The sequence below is a fragment of the Orcinus orca genome, chromosome 4 (assembly GCF_937001465.1).
Source record: "Orcinus orca chromosome 4, mOrcOrc1.1, whole genome shotgun sequence".
Classification (NCBI taxonomy): domain Eukaryota; kingdom Metazoa; phylum Chordata; class Mammalia; order Artiodactyla; family Delphinidae; genus Orcinus; species Orcinus orca.
This window is the reverse complement of record NC_064562.1, coordinates 121,546,941-121,564,176: the sequence shown is the minus strand read 5'-3', so window position 1 is coordinate 121,564,176 and position 17,236 is coordinate 121,546,941. Positions and strand designations below refer to the sequence as shown.

Genomic DNA, 17,236 nt, shown 5'->3' with positions numbered 1-17,236 from the left:
TCAGACTAGTTGACATGGGATTGAGGAATATTGATTCTGAGAGCCAGCAGGACTAGAAATACTTTAGCCTTCTTCGTCTGTGCCTTGCATTAATTGAGTCTACCTCGACCTCTGAAACATCATGTACAGTTCCCAGTGCTCAGGATTCTCTTCTCTTTACCTTCCACTCCTATCTCCTGGTTCCAAAACGTGTGTAGCTTTTGTTAGATGAGGTTAACTCAGAATTTTGGGTTGTTGAAATACTTTCCGATTGTAGAAGCTTCTGGACTGTTATTAAGAATGATAATTGTACTTCCTATGCTGATATCTGATATATGCCACATCTTCTGCCAGGTGTTTTAGAGCCACTAACTAATCTTCACAATAATCCTAAAGGTTCAAAGAGATATGTAGCTACCAGATGACAAAACCAGAGTTTCAAAGTTTCAAGAAAATATATGAAAATCTGCTGCTTTGAAAACCTGCTGTTTTCAAGCATCCTTTACTTGAATGGCTAGATGTACATTTTTCTAAGGCAGAGAATCATTGCAAGGCATCCATCTAATGGTCAACATGCATTTTACAGAGGTGGCTTACGGTAACTTAAATATAAAAATGCTTTTGACTTGAGGTAAACAGAAAATATGTTCATTAAAAAAATAGATTAAGAAAGTCAATTAGAAGGGACTCCCTTTTGTATTAATTTTTATTATTACTATGTATATTAGAGAGAGAGAACACATAATATGTTTGTAAATAAATCCATTTGACAAAAGATTCACCTAGAGTTTATATTATAAGAAATATTTCCTTTTTTAATCTTTTTCATTTTTATATATTTGTAAGTTTTTGAGCCTTAATTTTCTGCTCTTGAAAATCAAGTTAATGAGCCCCTGCCTTAGTTTTTCCTATTGATGTTTCTAACTTTGACATTACCAGACGATATAGAAAGGCTTCATGAAATGGTTAATAACACTATACTTTCTTGATTATTGCTAGGGGGCAGTATTTACTCAGCTGACTCTTTCAGCAGACTAGCACTAGGCTAATTCAGGAACATAATTTCATGATCTGGAGAAAACAGAATGTGTGAATGTATGATTTCTTTTCACTGGGTTTGTTTCCACCTTTAAATTGGGAAGTAGCTAATAATATCTCTAACTTAATAAGACTAATTTTATATATTTTTCATATTTGTAAGAAAATATTTCATTATTTGTTTTTTTTTTTAATTAAAACCTAAACTACCCTAGTATTCAAAATTATCTTATTTTGCTGTCTTTTTTGTATCAGACTGTATTATGAAGATATAGCAATATGCTAAGAAATTATTTAAGATGAAAATATCAGTTAAAATTTTAATAGGGAGAAATAATAGAAGGAATAAATAACAGGCATTACAGTCTCACAGAGTATATTACATATTTATTTACTTGACTTTAGTTGGTAAGCAGTGACTGGGGCTGGTGAGAACCTAGGAGTTGTTATATATTAAAGAAATTTATTCAACTTGTATTATTACTTTTCAAATATTTATTAGAATATGCTTCATTTTGCTTATTTCTAATAACTGTTTTCATAATTGTTGTCAAAGTATAGGTATATAGTTCAGCATTTCAAGTTTAATGTTTTTTCCATACTTGCCAGTATTTAATATGATGGATACACACACACACATACACACCCCAAGGAAGATTAACTGATTTTCTCTTTATTTCATATGTATTGAAAACTTCTAAATAAATTGTGTAATCTTGTGACTATTTAATCTTTTAATCTGTCCCTTTCAAATATCTTTATTATATATATTTCATTCTTTCAACAAATATTTCAGTGCCTATTATGTACCAGACATTTTCCTAGGCCCTGGTTACATAAATGGAAAAAAAAAACGACAGAAATCTCTGCCCTAATTCAACTTATATTTTAGTCGGGGGCAGACAATAAAGATAAATATACTTTGTGGTATGTTAGGTAGTGATAAGTAGTGAACAAAAAACAGCTAAATCAGGGACATGGAGGTTAAGTGCTCAGGTGAAGGAGGGATTGAATATTTCAGTAAGGTAAAGCCTCACAGAAAAGGTGACTTCTGAATAAATGCCTTAATGAATTGAGGGAAAGAGCAATCCAAACAGAAGCAACAGCAAGAGCAGCAAGAGCTACAGCCCTGAGGTGTAAGCATTCCAGGGATGTCAGAGGAGCAGCCAGGAGACAAGAGACCAGTGTGACTGGAGCACAGTGAACAAGGAGATGAAGGTCAAAGAGGTAATTGAAGGGCCAGATTACACAGTCTTATAGATCAGGAGTCCCTACCCCGCTGGCCAGGGACCTGTCCCGGTCCCGGCCTGTTCGGAACAGGGCCGCACAGCAGGAGGTGAGCGGCGGGCGGGCAAGCAAGCCAGAAGCTGCGTTCTGCCACTCCCCATCGTGGCTCGTGTTACCGCCTGAACCATTCCTCCCCTCCCACCGCCATCCGTGGAAAAATTGTCTTCCATGAAACTGGTCCCTGGTGCCAAGAGGGTTGGGGACCGCTGTTATAGATCATAGTTAGGACTTTAGCTTTTACTGTCGGTAGTGGAAAGCCACTGAAAGCTACATCTTCGTATCTAAACATTTTAACAAGATCATTCTGCCTGCTGTGGTAAGAAAAATCCAAGGAGGGGCAAGATGGAATCTAGAAGACTAGTCATGGGCTATTGTAATAATCTAGGCAAGAGATGATGGTAGCTTGAATCAGGAAATTAGCAGTAGAAGTGGTGAGCAGTTTTCATATTCTGGATATATTTTGAAGGTAGAGCTGGCAGGACTGCTGGTGACAAATGTACAATGTGGAAGAAAGAGGAGATAAGAATGATTCCACAGTTTTGTTTACCTGAGCAACTGGAAGAATAGGATCGCTCTTAACGAAGATTTGAAAGACTGTACTTGGAGGCACAGATTTTGGAAGCAGTGTCAGGAGCTTAGTTTGGGACATGATATGCATATCTATCAGATATACAAGTGGAAATGCCAAGTAGGCATTTGTACATACCAGTTTGGATTTCAGGAGAGAGGTCTGGGATAGAGCTGTAGATATAAGTCCTCACATCATTTGGAGAAAAATAGAAGAGAAAAAAATTCTAAGCACTGAATATAGGGCATGCCAATATTTAAGTCAGGGAGATAAATAGGAACCAACAAAAGAGATGGAGAAGGAGCAGTCAGAAAACTAGATGAATGTGGTTTCTTGGAAGCCAAGTTAAGGTGGGGGGCAGGTGGTTAGAGGAGGTGAGAATAGTAAATTATGTCAAAGCCTGCTGATTGGTAAAGACTGAGAATGAGAATTGACCATTAGATTTAGAAACATGGAGACCTTTGATGACCAAGAGAAGAGCAGTTCTGGTTGTGAGGTGAAGGCTAGAACCTAATTGGAGTGGATTGAGAGAATATTTAATGAATAGCTACTGCTCTTAATGAACTGTAAGATCCTTAGAAGCTAGAGCTATGCTTTCTTCACTGCTTATCCTATCAGGCATAGAGTGAATTCTCCCTAACTCTACCTTCTGTTCTATTCAGACCTCCAACAAATTCCATGAGGCCCACTCACATTAGGGAGGGCAGTCTGCCTTATGAAATCTACTGATTTTCATGTTGATCTCATCCAGAAACACCCTTAAAGACACATCCGGAATAATGTTTAACTAAGTGTCTGGGCACCTGTGTCAGTAAAGTTTACACATAAAGTTAACCATCACAAGAACCATTGACTTCTGTTGTGGTTATTGCTATGGCTGCCTTTAAACCTACCAATTTGTTATTTTTATTCTATTTGTCCTATCAGTTCTTTGTTCTCTTTTTCCTTTTTATCTGCCTTCTTCGGATTTGTTGGATATATTTTTTGTGATTCTATTTTATCTCCTTTGTTAAGACACTAGCTATAACTCTTTCTTGTTTTCTTATTGGTTTCTTTAAGATTTACACAGTGGTCCTCAACCAGGGGCAGTTTTGCCTCCCACAGGATTTTTTGGCAAAGTCTGAGACATTTTTGACAAAACTGAGCAAGTGCTACTGGCATCTAGTACAGAGGCTGGGTTGCTACAAAAATCTTAAAACGCAAACTACACCTCCCCCTTGAAAGAGTTGTCCAACGCAAAATGTGAATAGTTCCGAGGTTAAGAAATTCTGGTTTATACTATAATTCTTTAACTTATTATAATCTGCTTTTAAGTAGTATTATACCACTTCACATATAGTATAAATACTTTACAACATATACCTCCATTTTACCCTCCTGGCATTTGTATTATTGTTGTCCTACCTTTTATTTCTGCATATATTATAAGCTCCACATAAATTATTAGTTTTGCTTTAGAGAGTCACTTTTTTTCTGGTTGTGCCACGCAGCTTGTGGGATCTTCGTTCCCCGGCCAGGGATTGAACCCAGGCCCTTGGCAGTTAAAGCGTGGCGTCCTAATCACTGGACTGCCAGGGAACTCCCGAGAGTCACTTATTTTTAAAGATTTTTTTTAAATAAAAGTGTTTTATATTTAACTACATTTTTATAATCCTGAGTCTCTTCATTCTTCTGTATAGGTCCAGATTTCCATGTGGTATCATTTTCCTTCTGCCTGAAAGACTGACTTCAGCATTTCTTATAGTGCAGGATTGCTGCTGATGAATTCTTTCAGTTTCTGTTTGTGTGAGAGTCTTTATTTTACCTTTCTCTTTGAAAGATATTTTGCTGGACATACAATTCTAAGTTGATAGGTTTTTTTTTTATTACTTGAAAAATGTCGCTCCACTGTCATTTTTTGTGCCCTGTTTTTGACAAGAAAACATTCCTCTCACTGATGCTTTTACATAGTGTGCCTTTTTTCTCTGGCTGTGGTGTAAGATTTTTTGAGAAATCTGATTATGATGTACCTTGGTATAGTTTTCTTCATGTTTCACGTGCTTCAGGTTCTTGAGATTATTTACTCTATCAGATTATAGTTTTCATCACTTTTGGAAAATGTTCAGCTATTATTTCTTCAAATATTTTTTTCTGTTCCCTCTCATCTTCTCTCTGTCTTTTGCAGTCTCCAATAACATATTCAGCTGGTTGAAGTTGCTCACTGATGCATAGGACGTGTTTTGTTTTTCTTTATTCCCCCTGTCCGTGTTTCATTTTGGGTAGTTTCTATTGCTGTATTTTCAGGCTTACTTATCTCTTCTTCTGCAGTGTCTGATCTGCTCTTAATCCTATTCAATGTATATTTTAAGTCAAACATTGTATTTTTCATCTCTAGAGAGGTTTTTTGGTTCTTTTTTATATCTACTATGTCTCTACTTAACGTGTTCAATCATTTGTTAGATTTTTGAACATATGTATACAGATATAAAAAGCATTTTGAGGGCTTTCCTGATGGTGCAGTGGTTGAGAGTCCACCTGCTGATGCAGGGGACATGGGTTCGTGCCCTGGTCCGGGAAGATCCCACATGCTACGGAGCGGCTGAGCCCGTGAGCCATGGCCGTTGAGCCTGTGCGTCCAGAGCCTGTGCTCCACAATGGGAGAGGCCACAACAGTGAGAGACCTGCATACCACAAAGAAAAAAAAAAAAAAAAGCATTCTGACATCCTTGCCTGCTATTACAAACATTTATGTTAGTTCTTTGTCCATTTTGATTGAATGATTTTTCTTCTCATTATGATCATTTTTTTTCTGCTACTTTGCACTACTGATTTTTTTACTGAATTTCAGTCATTGTGAATTTTACCTTGCTGGTTATTGGATATTTTTATGTTCTTGTAAATATTCTTGAGCTTTTTTTTGAGATGCAGCTAGGTAACATTGAAACAGTTTGATCTTTTCAAGGCTTGCTTTTAAGGTTTGTTAAGTGAGACCAGGGCAGCATAATTTGGGAGCATAATTTTGCCCCATTACTAAGGCAGTATCCTTTTGAGTACTTTGCTTTGTTTATTTCAGGGTTTTAAAAAAAATTGTAGCTAGTGGTAAGATGAACCATGCCTGGCTTTGTGTGAGCCTGGCATGTTTTCCCCCGATCCTTTCAGGTGGTTCCTCCCCACTTTGTGTTCTTCCTCATACACATGCTCTCTTCAATAAAAGGGATTGTTAGTTTTGTTGCTGAAGTAACTCAGGTAAGATTCCTAATGACAAACAATTGGCTTTGATCAGAAGGGTAGAGCATAATATAATTTATGTTATATCCTTAAAAGCAAGAAAAGTTAAATAATACTGATGGAACTTACATATACAGACTGTATGTTTAAATTTAAATTAGGCTGAAAAATTCAGAGTTTATTATATTTTATTGTTTTCTACAACCAATACTCTATAGTGAAGTCACATACCTCTGTACTCCTCAGTTTCCCCATTTGTAATGGCTGTGTCAGTGCATATAAGTGATAATCTTGTAGGGAGCAATGGGTTTATTTCACATACAGTACTTAGATTTTAATGTAGTCTATAACTGTACTTATGGTTCTTGACTGGCATTTAATAGCATAGATACTCAATTGTGTATAATGCAAAGAAATATTCAACTCTACTTATAAATTCACAATTGATAGGTGCTGAAAAACTATTTATTTAAACGCTATAGGTAGTACAAAAATCTTTGTCTAATAGGAGCATGCACTGACATAAAACATAAAAGTAGAGCTTTTTCAGATTTTTCTATAAATTATTATTGGTTTTTGATACTTGTTATTAACAAAGGAGATTTTACTCTACTTTTAGAAATTAAGAATGATTTCTCACTTTCAAAATCTCACAAAATTAATTGGTGTGTGTGTGTGTGTGTGTGTGTGTGTGTTTCATTTCTAGAGAGTAAACTTAGGAAAATAAATTTGTCACTCATCTAAAGAACCAAATTATTTCATTCCTGGATCTCATTACTTTTAGTGTCTTATGAAGCTTCCTGTTAATTTAGAAAGTGGTAATAGGCATAAGCTTCATAAAAATTTTTTAATGAGACATTTTGGACATTTTTCAAATATCATCTCATCATGTTTCAAAAAATAGTAAGGGTGACTCAACACTGATGAGGACTCTTCAAATCTTAGGAATATTTTATTCCTAAGAACAAAGTTCTCCTTTGAAAAGTAGACCTTTGAAATTAGCATGCTAGTATTGTGTTTGGATTAGGCATTGTCTTGAGTGTAGTCTTTGATGAAATGAAAATACTCTGTGGAATAAGCCTTGGCCAAAGGATCATCTGCAGCATTTGTAATAGATGTCATTATTTAATAGAATATTTGTGATAATAATTATAATTATCTAGATTCTCTTTTATTTTTTAAAATTTTTATTGAAGTATAATTGATTTACAATGTTGTGTTAGTTTCTAGTGTATAGCAAAGTGATTCAGTTATATATATATATATATATATATATATATATATATATATATATTCTTTTTTAGATTCTTTTCCATTATAGGTTATTACAAGATATTGAGTATAGTTCCCTGTGCTATACAGTAGGTCCTTGTTGGTTATCTATTTTATATACAGTAGTGTGTATATGTTAATCCCAAACTCATAATTTATCCCCCCTCCTTTCCCCTTTGGTAACTGTAAGTTTGTTTTCTATGTCTGTGAGTCTATTTCTGTTTTGTAAATAAGTTCATTTGTATCAATTTTTTAGATTCCACATCTAAGCAATATCATATTTGTTGTTCTCTGTCTGCCTTACTTCACTTAGAATGATCATCTCTAGGCCCATCCATGTTGCTGCATATGGCATTATTTCTTTCTTTTTTATGGCTGAGCAATATTCCATTGTATGTATATACCACATCTTCTTCATCCATTCATCTGTCATTGTACACTTAGGTTGCTTCCATGTCTTGGCTATTGTAAATAGTGCTGCAATGAACATTTGGGTGCACGTATCTTTTTGAATTAGAGTTTTCTTCAGATATATGCCCAGGAGTGAGATTGATGGATCATATGGTAACTCTGTTTTTAGTTTTTTAAGGAACCTTCATACTGTTCTCCATAGTGGCTCTACCAATTTACATTCCCATCAACAGTGTAGGAGGGTTCCTTTTTCTCCACACCCCCTCCAGCATTTATTATTTGTAGACTTTTTGATGATGGCTATTCTGACCAGTGTGAGGTGATACCTCATTGTAGTTTTGATTTGTGTTTCTCTAATAATTAGTGATGTTGAATATCTTTTTATGTGCCTCTTAGCCATCTGTATGTCTTCTTTGGAGAAACATCTATTTAGAACTTCTGCCCATTTTTTGATTTTCTTTTATATAGAGCTGTGTGAGCTGTTTATATATTTTGGAAATTAATCGCTTGTCAGTCGCATCATTTTCAAATATTTTCTCCCATTCCTAGTTTATCTTTTCATTTTGTTTATGGTTTCTTTTGCTGTGCAAAAAAAGCTTTTCAGTTTAATTATGTCCCATTTGTTTATTTTTTTTTATTTCCATTACTCTAGGAGGTGGGTCCAAAAAAATATTGCTGTGATTTATGTCAGAGAGTGTTCTGCCTATGTTTTCCTCTAGGATTTTTATAGTATCCAACCTTACATTTAGGTCTTTAATCCATTTTGAGTTTATTTCTGCATATGGTGTTAAAGAATGTTTTTAATCAGTGGAGTAGACCAAAACATAGAGCTTTTTTTACCATTCAGTTTACTGGAAGTCATTCTAATTATCTCTTTTGTTTCCTCTTTATCTATCCCCTGCATCCCTATCTTTTTCCACTCATAGCTCTATGCCATCCCTTGGTTTCTCACCATGTTTACTCGTAAGTATCATTTTCCCTTTTCTTTCAATATTGTATTAGCAAAAGAACAGCTTCATTCTTCCCCAGTATATTATAGTTACAATAATACTAAGCAGATTTAATTACATGAGCATCCTTATGTAATTCTAAGGTAATATAGTTGGGTAGAAATTTTTTTCAATTGTTCTGACTACTAAATATCAAAAAGGTTGTTCTATAAGATGAAAACCTATCTGATATATCATGACATTCATAAAATCTCTGACCTCTATTGAAAAATAAATTAATATTAACTATAGTATTTACATAGAGTTTTGGAAGGCAACTGTTACAACCAAATCAGATTCAATTTTTAGAGATTGTCTAATAACTAATACTTTTGTTATTTCCTATCCTAGAATTCCTCTAGAAATAAACAGTTTATGTGAATATGTAATACTTCAATCAGTTACAGATATTAATATAGTGGATATGCTGCTTAAACATGTACATTTGATTAATGGAATACAATATTTGAAGTAGATCTGTATGCACTGGCCTGGAAAGATGTTCAGAGTATTGATAAATGAAAAAAAGAAAGTTTCCAAAAATAAAAAATTGCTAATCAGATTTTTTTATGGGAATTTCAAAAAGCAGTTTTTAGAGTGCATAATAGAAATATAATGATACTGAATCTATAACAATACTAAAATTCTTCTAAGTATATAAACTTGTGAGAATAATATGACCTGAAAATTCTAGGAAGAAACAGAATGAATGTAACAGCTATACCAAGATTGATAGCGGTGGCTAGAAAATGTCATCTATTTGATCAATCTGATTATCAGTTTTTTAAGATGCCTTAGGAAGCAGTAAATCTACAAAGCCAAATACGCATTTTATAAAAAACAGTTTACCAGTATTTGTTCTGTAATAGTTTTGACCATAAGGGAATTACCATGTCTAGTAAAGTAGCTTGTTGTTGTTTTAATTTTTTATTTTTAATCTCAATTAATTTATTTATATTTGTCATTTTACAGATGTATTTCCACTGCACAAAATTTTCCACCTCTGGGATACCCTACTGCTTGGGAATTCCTCCTTCCCATTCTGTATCGGAGTAGCAATTCTTCAGCAGCTGCGTGACCGGCTTTTGTCTAATGGCTTTAATGAGTGCATTCTTCTCTTCTCTGATTTACCAGGTATAGATATATATAAATGGAATTACTAAATGAAATTTAATTATAGGATAATGAGACATTCTTATAACAATTTGCAAAAATAATCATACAAGCCTTCAGAATCTCTTCTGCTTGAGCCTCATCATCCGTCTCTGAATTGTCTCCCTTGTATAGTACCTGTTCTGCTGGCCCAGCATTGTAGATATAAAACTGGGTCATAATAGTTCACTGTCATTTACTTTCATGTCAGTGATGCCATCAAAAAGGTAAAGGGGGCAGGGCAGTGGGGGCGGGTGGGGTGACACATTTGCCTTGCTTAGGATAGGCCTATTTATCTCCAACTGATAGAGAGTAAATAAAGGCCACTTGGGAAGGGGTTTGAGAATCGATAAGTTTATACAGAGATGTAATTCACATGGAACTTTGCTCTCTCCTATCCATAGCTGCTTGCTAACAGTTTGACAGTTTGAGGAAAGGAGAAACCCTGTCCTCTTGGGAGAGCAAGTCACACTCCAGCGAAATGCCATTTATACAATGCAGGATAGTAAGTCAAGCTATATATTGTATTCATAAGTGAGGAGCTTGTAAATTTAGGAGTTGAATGCTTAAGTGTAGAAATATTGAATGTAACTATGGTTTAAGCTTTGATGCTTTCGCTGAAAAGATGAAAGTAATATGGTTACATAGGATATAACAATCTGTGGAAGAAAAAACTGAACTACATTTTTGTGGAAACCAAAATGTTTTTCAAGTAGAAAAATTCTGCTTTCTTCAAATAGCATTTCATTGGCTCCAACCCTTCTATGTGTTTATTGCTGTTCTCCATATTTTCAGGTAGCCACAAGTGATTGCTGAAAATAAACACACTTAAAATTATCCAAGAGATAAATTTGTCTAAAAATCAACGAATAAAAGAAAGGTACCTTAACGCTATATATTTAATAAGTACTCTCAAAAGAAATAAGAAAACTGCTGCCTAGAAATAGAGACACAGATGTAGAGAACAAACATATGGACACCAAGGGGGAAAAGTGGCAGGGGGTGGTGGTGGTGGTGGGATGAATTGGGAGATTGAGATTGACATGTATACACTAATATGTATAAAATAGGTAACTAATAAGAACCTGCTGTATAAAAACTAAATAAAATAAAATTAAAAAAAAAAACTAACTGTGAGGACTTACACTACAATAAACCTTCAAAGGGATACAAGCTTTCAGTTATAAGATGAATAAGTTCTGAGGATCTAAAAGACAACATGGTGACAGTAGTTAATAATACTGTATTGTATGCTTGAAATTTGCTAAGATAGTAAATCTTAAGCATTCTCACCACAAAACAAAAATAGTAACTATGTGAGGTGATAGCTGTGTTAGTTAATGTGATTGTGATACTAATTCCACAAAGTATATGCATATCAAATCATCCTGTTGTACACTTTAAATATGTACAATTCTTTATGTCAATTATACCTCAATAACGCTGGAGGAAAAACTAAAAAAAAAAGAAAAGAAAAGAAACCTGCTGCCTACCCCAATTTTTATTTTTAGTGGATGATCTGTACCTGGTAGTTTATCATCTTTCTGTTGTTGAAAATCTTCATCCTTTTGGGGAAAATAATAGCAAAAATTATTGGATTTATTTTAAAACTTCTACTTCCCCTTTCGCCCCAAATTAAAAGTATTCACCATCAGCTTTCTAACTTATCAAACTTTAATTAAAGTTAATTATTTCTTGTATCAACAAATAGTTGTTTAGTTCTTATGTTTTTTTTTCTGGGAGATTCTTTATGAAAATCAAGCTCTCTCTCTTTTTTTCCTATTGGTGTTGAACAGTTACAGAAAAGCTAGTTTTGCAAACTACAAATACCATTTGTACCGTGCAGATATTTTCCTGTTGTTTCTAAATTGCCAAAGTAAGCAGAGGATGATTGATTAGAATTAAAAGAATTTTTCTGGTCAGGTCAAAAAAATACATGTTAGGAATGATGATTGTGCATTTTCAAGTAAAGTAAATTTAATACCTTTCCAATTTTGTGCATAAATATTCCAATTATACACTGGTGAAGGAATCTGTTTTCATATTGTATAGGCAGATTAGTGGTAATTCTGCTTGTACATTAGAATAGTCATTATTTCTGAAATCAGAAAGTAAGAGTATATGTTTGTTAGAACTGACTCATTGAAAAGGTAAACACTACTTACTTTTGAAAGTAGGGTGCCTCTATTGATGTGAATTGCATTGATCCTCAGTGCCATTATTCTGGCTCATCATTTATTTGGTCACTATATGATTCCAGTTGGGGAAGAAAAAAGTTTATAAGAAAAATGTGACTTAAGAAAAAAGAAGGGTGGAGGGGTTAAATGTAAACTTTGCCTTTAAGTACACCTGTGTTTCCTTTTATTTTTAATCACAGTGCACTTATTTGGGATGTCTTTCCTAATTAGATCTAATAGATGTCTTTTTTCATCATGTTGAGCCCACTAACTGTACTTGATGCTTGAAGGAACTGCGAAGTGGTCATGGGAAGTCCTAAAAAGTGAATCCAGATTAATATACACACAAACACACTGAATGCGCCTTTTCTAAGCAAAATATTATGTGACATAAGCTTGGAACATGTTTGAAAGAAAGAAGAAAACATTTTTTAAGTCTACAAAATGAGAAGAGATAGGCTAACTCCATATTTCACCTTAATTCTTGAGATAGACTTTGTAGATAAAGATAGTTAGGATTAAACATTAATTTGAATTTATTAAATATATTGTGCTTTACTGAAATCCCCACTTAACTGAGTTTAAAAGCATAAGTAATCAATCAGAACAAATTTAACTAAATTCTTTGCTGAAGCAGATTAGCAAATTCACTGTTCAGAACATCTGTTGACAGTAATATGATGGAATCACCATCCAGTTGGTAACCTTGTAAACAAAATAACCTCGCATTTTTTTTTAAGTTGTCCCTTTCTAGTTGTTTCTTTCTACAAAGAGGGGCCCAATAGCCTAGTGGTTAAGAGCATGGAATGTGGAGCCAGATAACCTGGGTTTTAGGTCCTAGCTCTACCCCTTACAGTTGTGTGACCTTAGGGACATGACTTAACCTCTTTGTATCTGTTTCCTTAACCCTGCTTATATGAAAATGATAATTGTACCTACCTAATAGGATTGTTGTGCTAAATAAATCAGGACAACTAAACAACTCAGAGCAGTGCCTGGCAAAGAGCAAGTGCTATGTAAGTGATTATTATTATTAATGTTATTACCAGCATCATCATTATTATGATTTTCCTCACTTTTTCCTTTCTATCATGACTGCTTTCCTATTGGTAAAATAAATGAAGCAATCACCCCCATTTGGCTTTTTCTATGTATTATTAGGTAGCTATCAATCATATAGATTTCCTTATTAGCAGAAGCAATGGAGAATTACCTAAGAAGTCAAGTAAGCCTTCAATATATATATATGTATGTATATTATGACTAAGAAGAACATCTCTTTTCATTGCTCAGAGACAACATAGGATAGTAGATAGCACAGTCTTTGGAGTCAAGACATACGGGTTTGAGTCCTAATTGCACCACTCACTACCTGTGTGAATTGGGAAATTTTCAGTATGGTTCTGCTACTGAAAAGAGTGATCTGTAGAGTGAAATAGATATGAGTTTACCTCCCAGCTCTGGCATATAGTAGCTGTGTGAACCTGGACAAGTTGTTAACCTCACTGGAAGGAGAATCCTATACATTATGAAAGTTTCAGTGAAATGGAGATAAAAATATCTGCTTTAGTGTTAGGGTGAGCATGAAAGATAATATGCATAATGTACCTGACGCAAAACCTGGTACCAAATATGCATAACTATTTTTTAAAGTACATGTGGCATGTAATATTTTAAACATGCAAAGAATGTGTAACATTCAGTCTTTGTAAGTTCCCTCTCCTTTCTTCCTCCTTTTCTTAACTTCATACTAACCCTTTAGTTCTTGAAGAGAGAACACAGCAGAAAGGCATTATTATTTTTGCCAAAAACTGCTTCCAACTTCAGTTCCCTTTAGTAAATGGTATAGTGTGATGTCACATTACAAAGAAGTACAAGTGGTGCTGGAAAATTTTGCTGAAAGTTCTTGACATGTATTGGTTTGTGTGTCATTTCAGTACTAAAGGAAATAACCATGAGAGCAGTCTATTTGGCATTTCTCATACAATCTCAAAATAGTGGTAGGGTATTTTGGAAGAAATACTGGGTTTTTCATAGTGCCATCCAACACTGGATGTTGGCTACAGTTTCCAAGGTTACCACCCTGTAAGCCCAACTACAGGATGAGGTCCGTCATCCTTCAGCCTGTTCTCTGATACGATTCTGCTATAGTGTCCATCTGGCTGACTTAAAAAAAATTTTTTTTTGAGGATACACCCAAACAGTATTCAAGATGAGTATGATAATCTGAATAAAACCAAAATGGTAATAATTTTAGAGTGGATTTGTAATGGCTGAGATGTTTAAATGCTTTTTTGTTTTGTTGGTGTATTTCCTTTGTACAGTTGAAAATTAATTCAATATATTTTTGTCATTATGGTTGAAATAAATACTTAGAATGCATATCTTTATACCTCTGAACATCTTCAAAGATAGGAATTTTTCAAAGTAGGAAAGAAGTTTTTCTTAGAGAACCTATACAAAGAAATTGGGAAATCTGTGTGGAAGAACGCTTAATTTATTCTCAGAGATTAAAATAGTTACTTTACCATTAAAAGAAAAAAATACGTACATATAAACTATTTTTGAAGGAAATACTGAGTATATTGAAGGGACTTGAGCATAGGAAAAGTAAATCCTTTTTGCAGGAAGAAATCAACAGTTGGCTGAAACATCTTAGTTGTGTGATGTATGTTTTACTACAGAAGCTTAATTAAAAGAAAACGTTTTAAATAAAATTTTAAGGTGTTATCTCAATATTACCTACATACTTTACAATAGAATTCATTTTCAACACACACATGAAAAATACCAGTAGTATCTATTATGCAGCACTTCACTAATTCCTCAAAAATGTTGTATTAATATCTTAAGTAGCTAGGAAAGGGTACTTATCTTTTCTGACTTAAAACAATTTTGTAATGCAGTCTTTATCATTATTTAGCATAGCATGGAATATTTCATGAAAACCATCCTTTTTTTTTTTTTTTTTTTTTTTTTTTTGCGGTACGTGGGCCTCTTACTGTTGTGGCCTCTCCCGTTGCGGAGTATAGGCTCTGGACGCGCAGGCTCAGTGGCCATGGCTCACGGGCCCAGCCGCTCCGCGGCATGTGGGATCTTCCCGGACCGGGGCACGAACCCGTGTCCCCTGCATCGGGAGGCGGACTCTCAACCACTGCCCCACCAGGGAAGCCCAAAACCATACATTTTTTGAGCCACACAGTTATGTACCAGATTGCGTAAGATCTGTAATAAGAAATACAAGCCATTTTTTTGGAAATCGATGAGAATGAGAGAGTGAGGAGGAAATTCAATTTAGTTTATGAAATCATAGATTTTTAAGGTACTTTTGACAATCCCTGTGGTAGGAGAGTGGGAAAGAAGGTCAATGAGAAGTGATATGGGTTTTCTGTTTTTCATTCTTTTTCTTTCCTTTTTTTTTTTTTGAATGGGGGTGGGGTTCAATGAACAGTTTCTTGCTTACATTTAGGGATAAATATAAATTAAATAGGGTTTTCATAATATAATGTAATCTCCCAATTGTAAACAGTGGCCCACATTTTTAAAAACTGTAACACTTGAGCCAAGTATAACTGATTGTAGCCAGTAGGCTACTAATGACTCCTTTATTAAATTAATAGTTATAATGGTGATAAGTGCTACAGAAAGCAATAGGAATTTATAACAGGACACTACCAAGTCTGAGGGAGGTAAAAAACCTTCTCTAAGAGAGTGATGTTAAAGGTAATATCTGAAATTAATCGACATTAGAATGTGAGAAATGGAGAGAGGGGAGAATCTTCTAGATGGCAGGAAAAAAATGCTTGAAACCCCCCAAATAACTGAAAGAATTGGAGTGGTATAGTTAGTGCAAAAGGGAAAGTGATTAGAAAAGAGAATGGAGAGGTGGACAAAGAGGTCATGGAGGATCTTATAAGCCACGTTAGGGATATTTAAAAATAAATTTGTAGAAGTATTTTCTTTCTTTTCAGTGTTTTTGAAAGAATGAAAAAGTATCCCTGAAAAGAACATCAGGTCCCAAAATCGACTGCCATATTGATACTTGTGGAGCATTCTGGTCTCTGAACATTCCTTGCAAGGAGCTCTATCGTGAGCAAAAAGCAAAGGATTCTTAACATAAGTGCCCCCAGTAGGTATCCATAATTCCTTTTTTCTGGCTTGTGGAGAGCTGACCAGGTGAAAAAGTAGAGCAATGGTAGTACCCAGTTATTCAGTGAAGGTTTTGTATTGTCAGCCCTCTAAGATTTGATACCATTTTACTTGAAGCTGAGAATCCATAATTATTCACATTTTCTGCTTAGAGCTACGTAATGTTAATGCATGTATATTTCTAAGCACATCTTCCTGGAATTACAAAAGGACAATCATAATGGAAATTAAATATGGAGATTTTAGCTATGGTCCTCCTCTTCCCACCACACCCATAAAAATTACATGTTAAGATTTAGATGGAATATTAAATTCTTCTGAGTTTAAAAAAGGTCAGGGATAGATGAAAGAGTAGTTAATGTGTTTTTATTAACATGATCGTATAGTCAGTGAAATAAAAATCATGAAAATGTATTTTTAAAATCTCATTAGGTTATTATCACCTTGTTGGGGGCGGGGGAAATACCGAATTATTTTTGGGAAAAGGAGAAAATTTGAAAGCAGATGTTAGAATACATGACTTCCAAGCTGAAAATAAATGTTTATGAAAAACACAAAGCCAGTAGAATGAGTTGTAAAGATTCAAATTGTGAGCTGAATCTCAGAAGCCAGAAAAAGTCTTTTAACACTGAACTAGTTGTTGCTCTTGAAGCATACCACTAATTTTGCAGTATGTAAATAGTTTATAAAGTTAAAGGTCTGTCATGTGTTGGGAACTATAATGAAAAATAAGGTCAGGGTTGATCAGAATTTTCTACTTACCTTGAAAGTTGACAGTAGATTAGAGTACTAACACATCTTAAACCTGGTCCGGAGGTTTCAAGGCTCTTCTCCATAGGAAAGCGGTTTGTTTTATGATTGACAGGGATTCTGCTTTCTGAATTTTTTTGAGTAGTACAGAAATTATCTTATAGTTTCAATCAGTGATTATACGTACTTTGTTTCAAGATATCAATGATGGGATTTGTTTATATTTGTTTTATTGTTGAGTGTTTATATGTGCCTTA

The 17,236-nt window shown here is 34.4% G+C and overlaps 1 protein-coding gene across 4 annotated transcripts in view; it reads left to right on the top strand.

Annotated features, from left to right (window-relative positions):
* The window catches only part of TBCK (TBC1 domain containing kinase), a 244,314-nt gene that overhangs the window by 118,496 nt on the left and 108,582 nt on the right, over positions 1-17,236 (top strand). For all 4 annotated transcript variants that reach the window (XR_004483193.2, XM_004269604.3, XM_033427801.2 and 1 more), the window contains exons 21-22: positions 8,689-8,725; positions 9,724-9,885. Coding sequence is in view for 3 of the 4 variants with exons in the window: in XM_004269604.3 (XP_004269652.1) it covers positions 8,689-8,725; positions 9,724-9,885 (199 nt within the window). In the remaining variant the exon portion in view is untranslated. The remainder of the gene's footprint in view (positions 1-8,688; positions 8,726-9,723; positions 9,886-17,236) is intronic.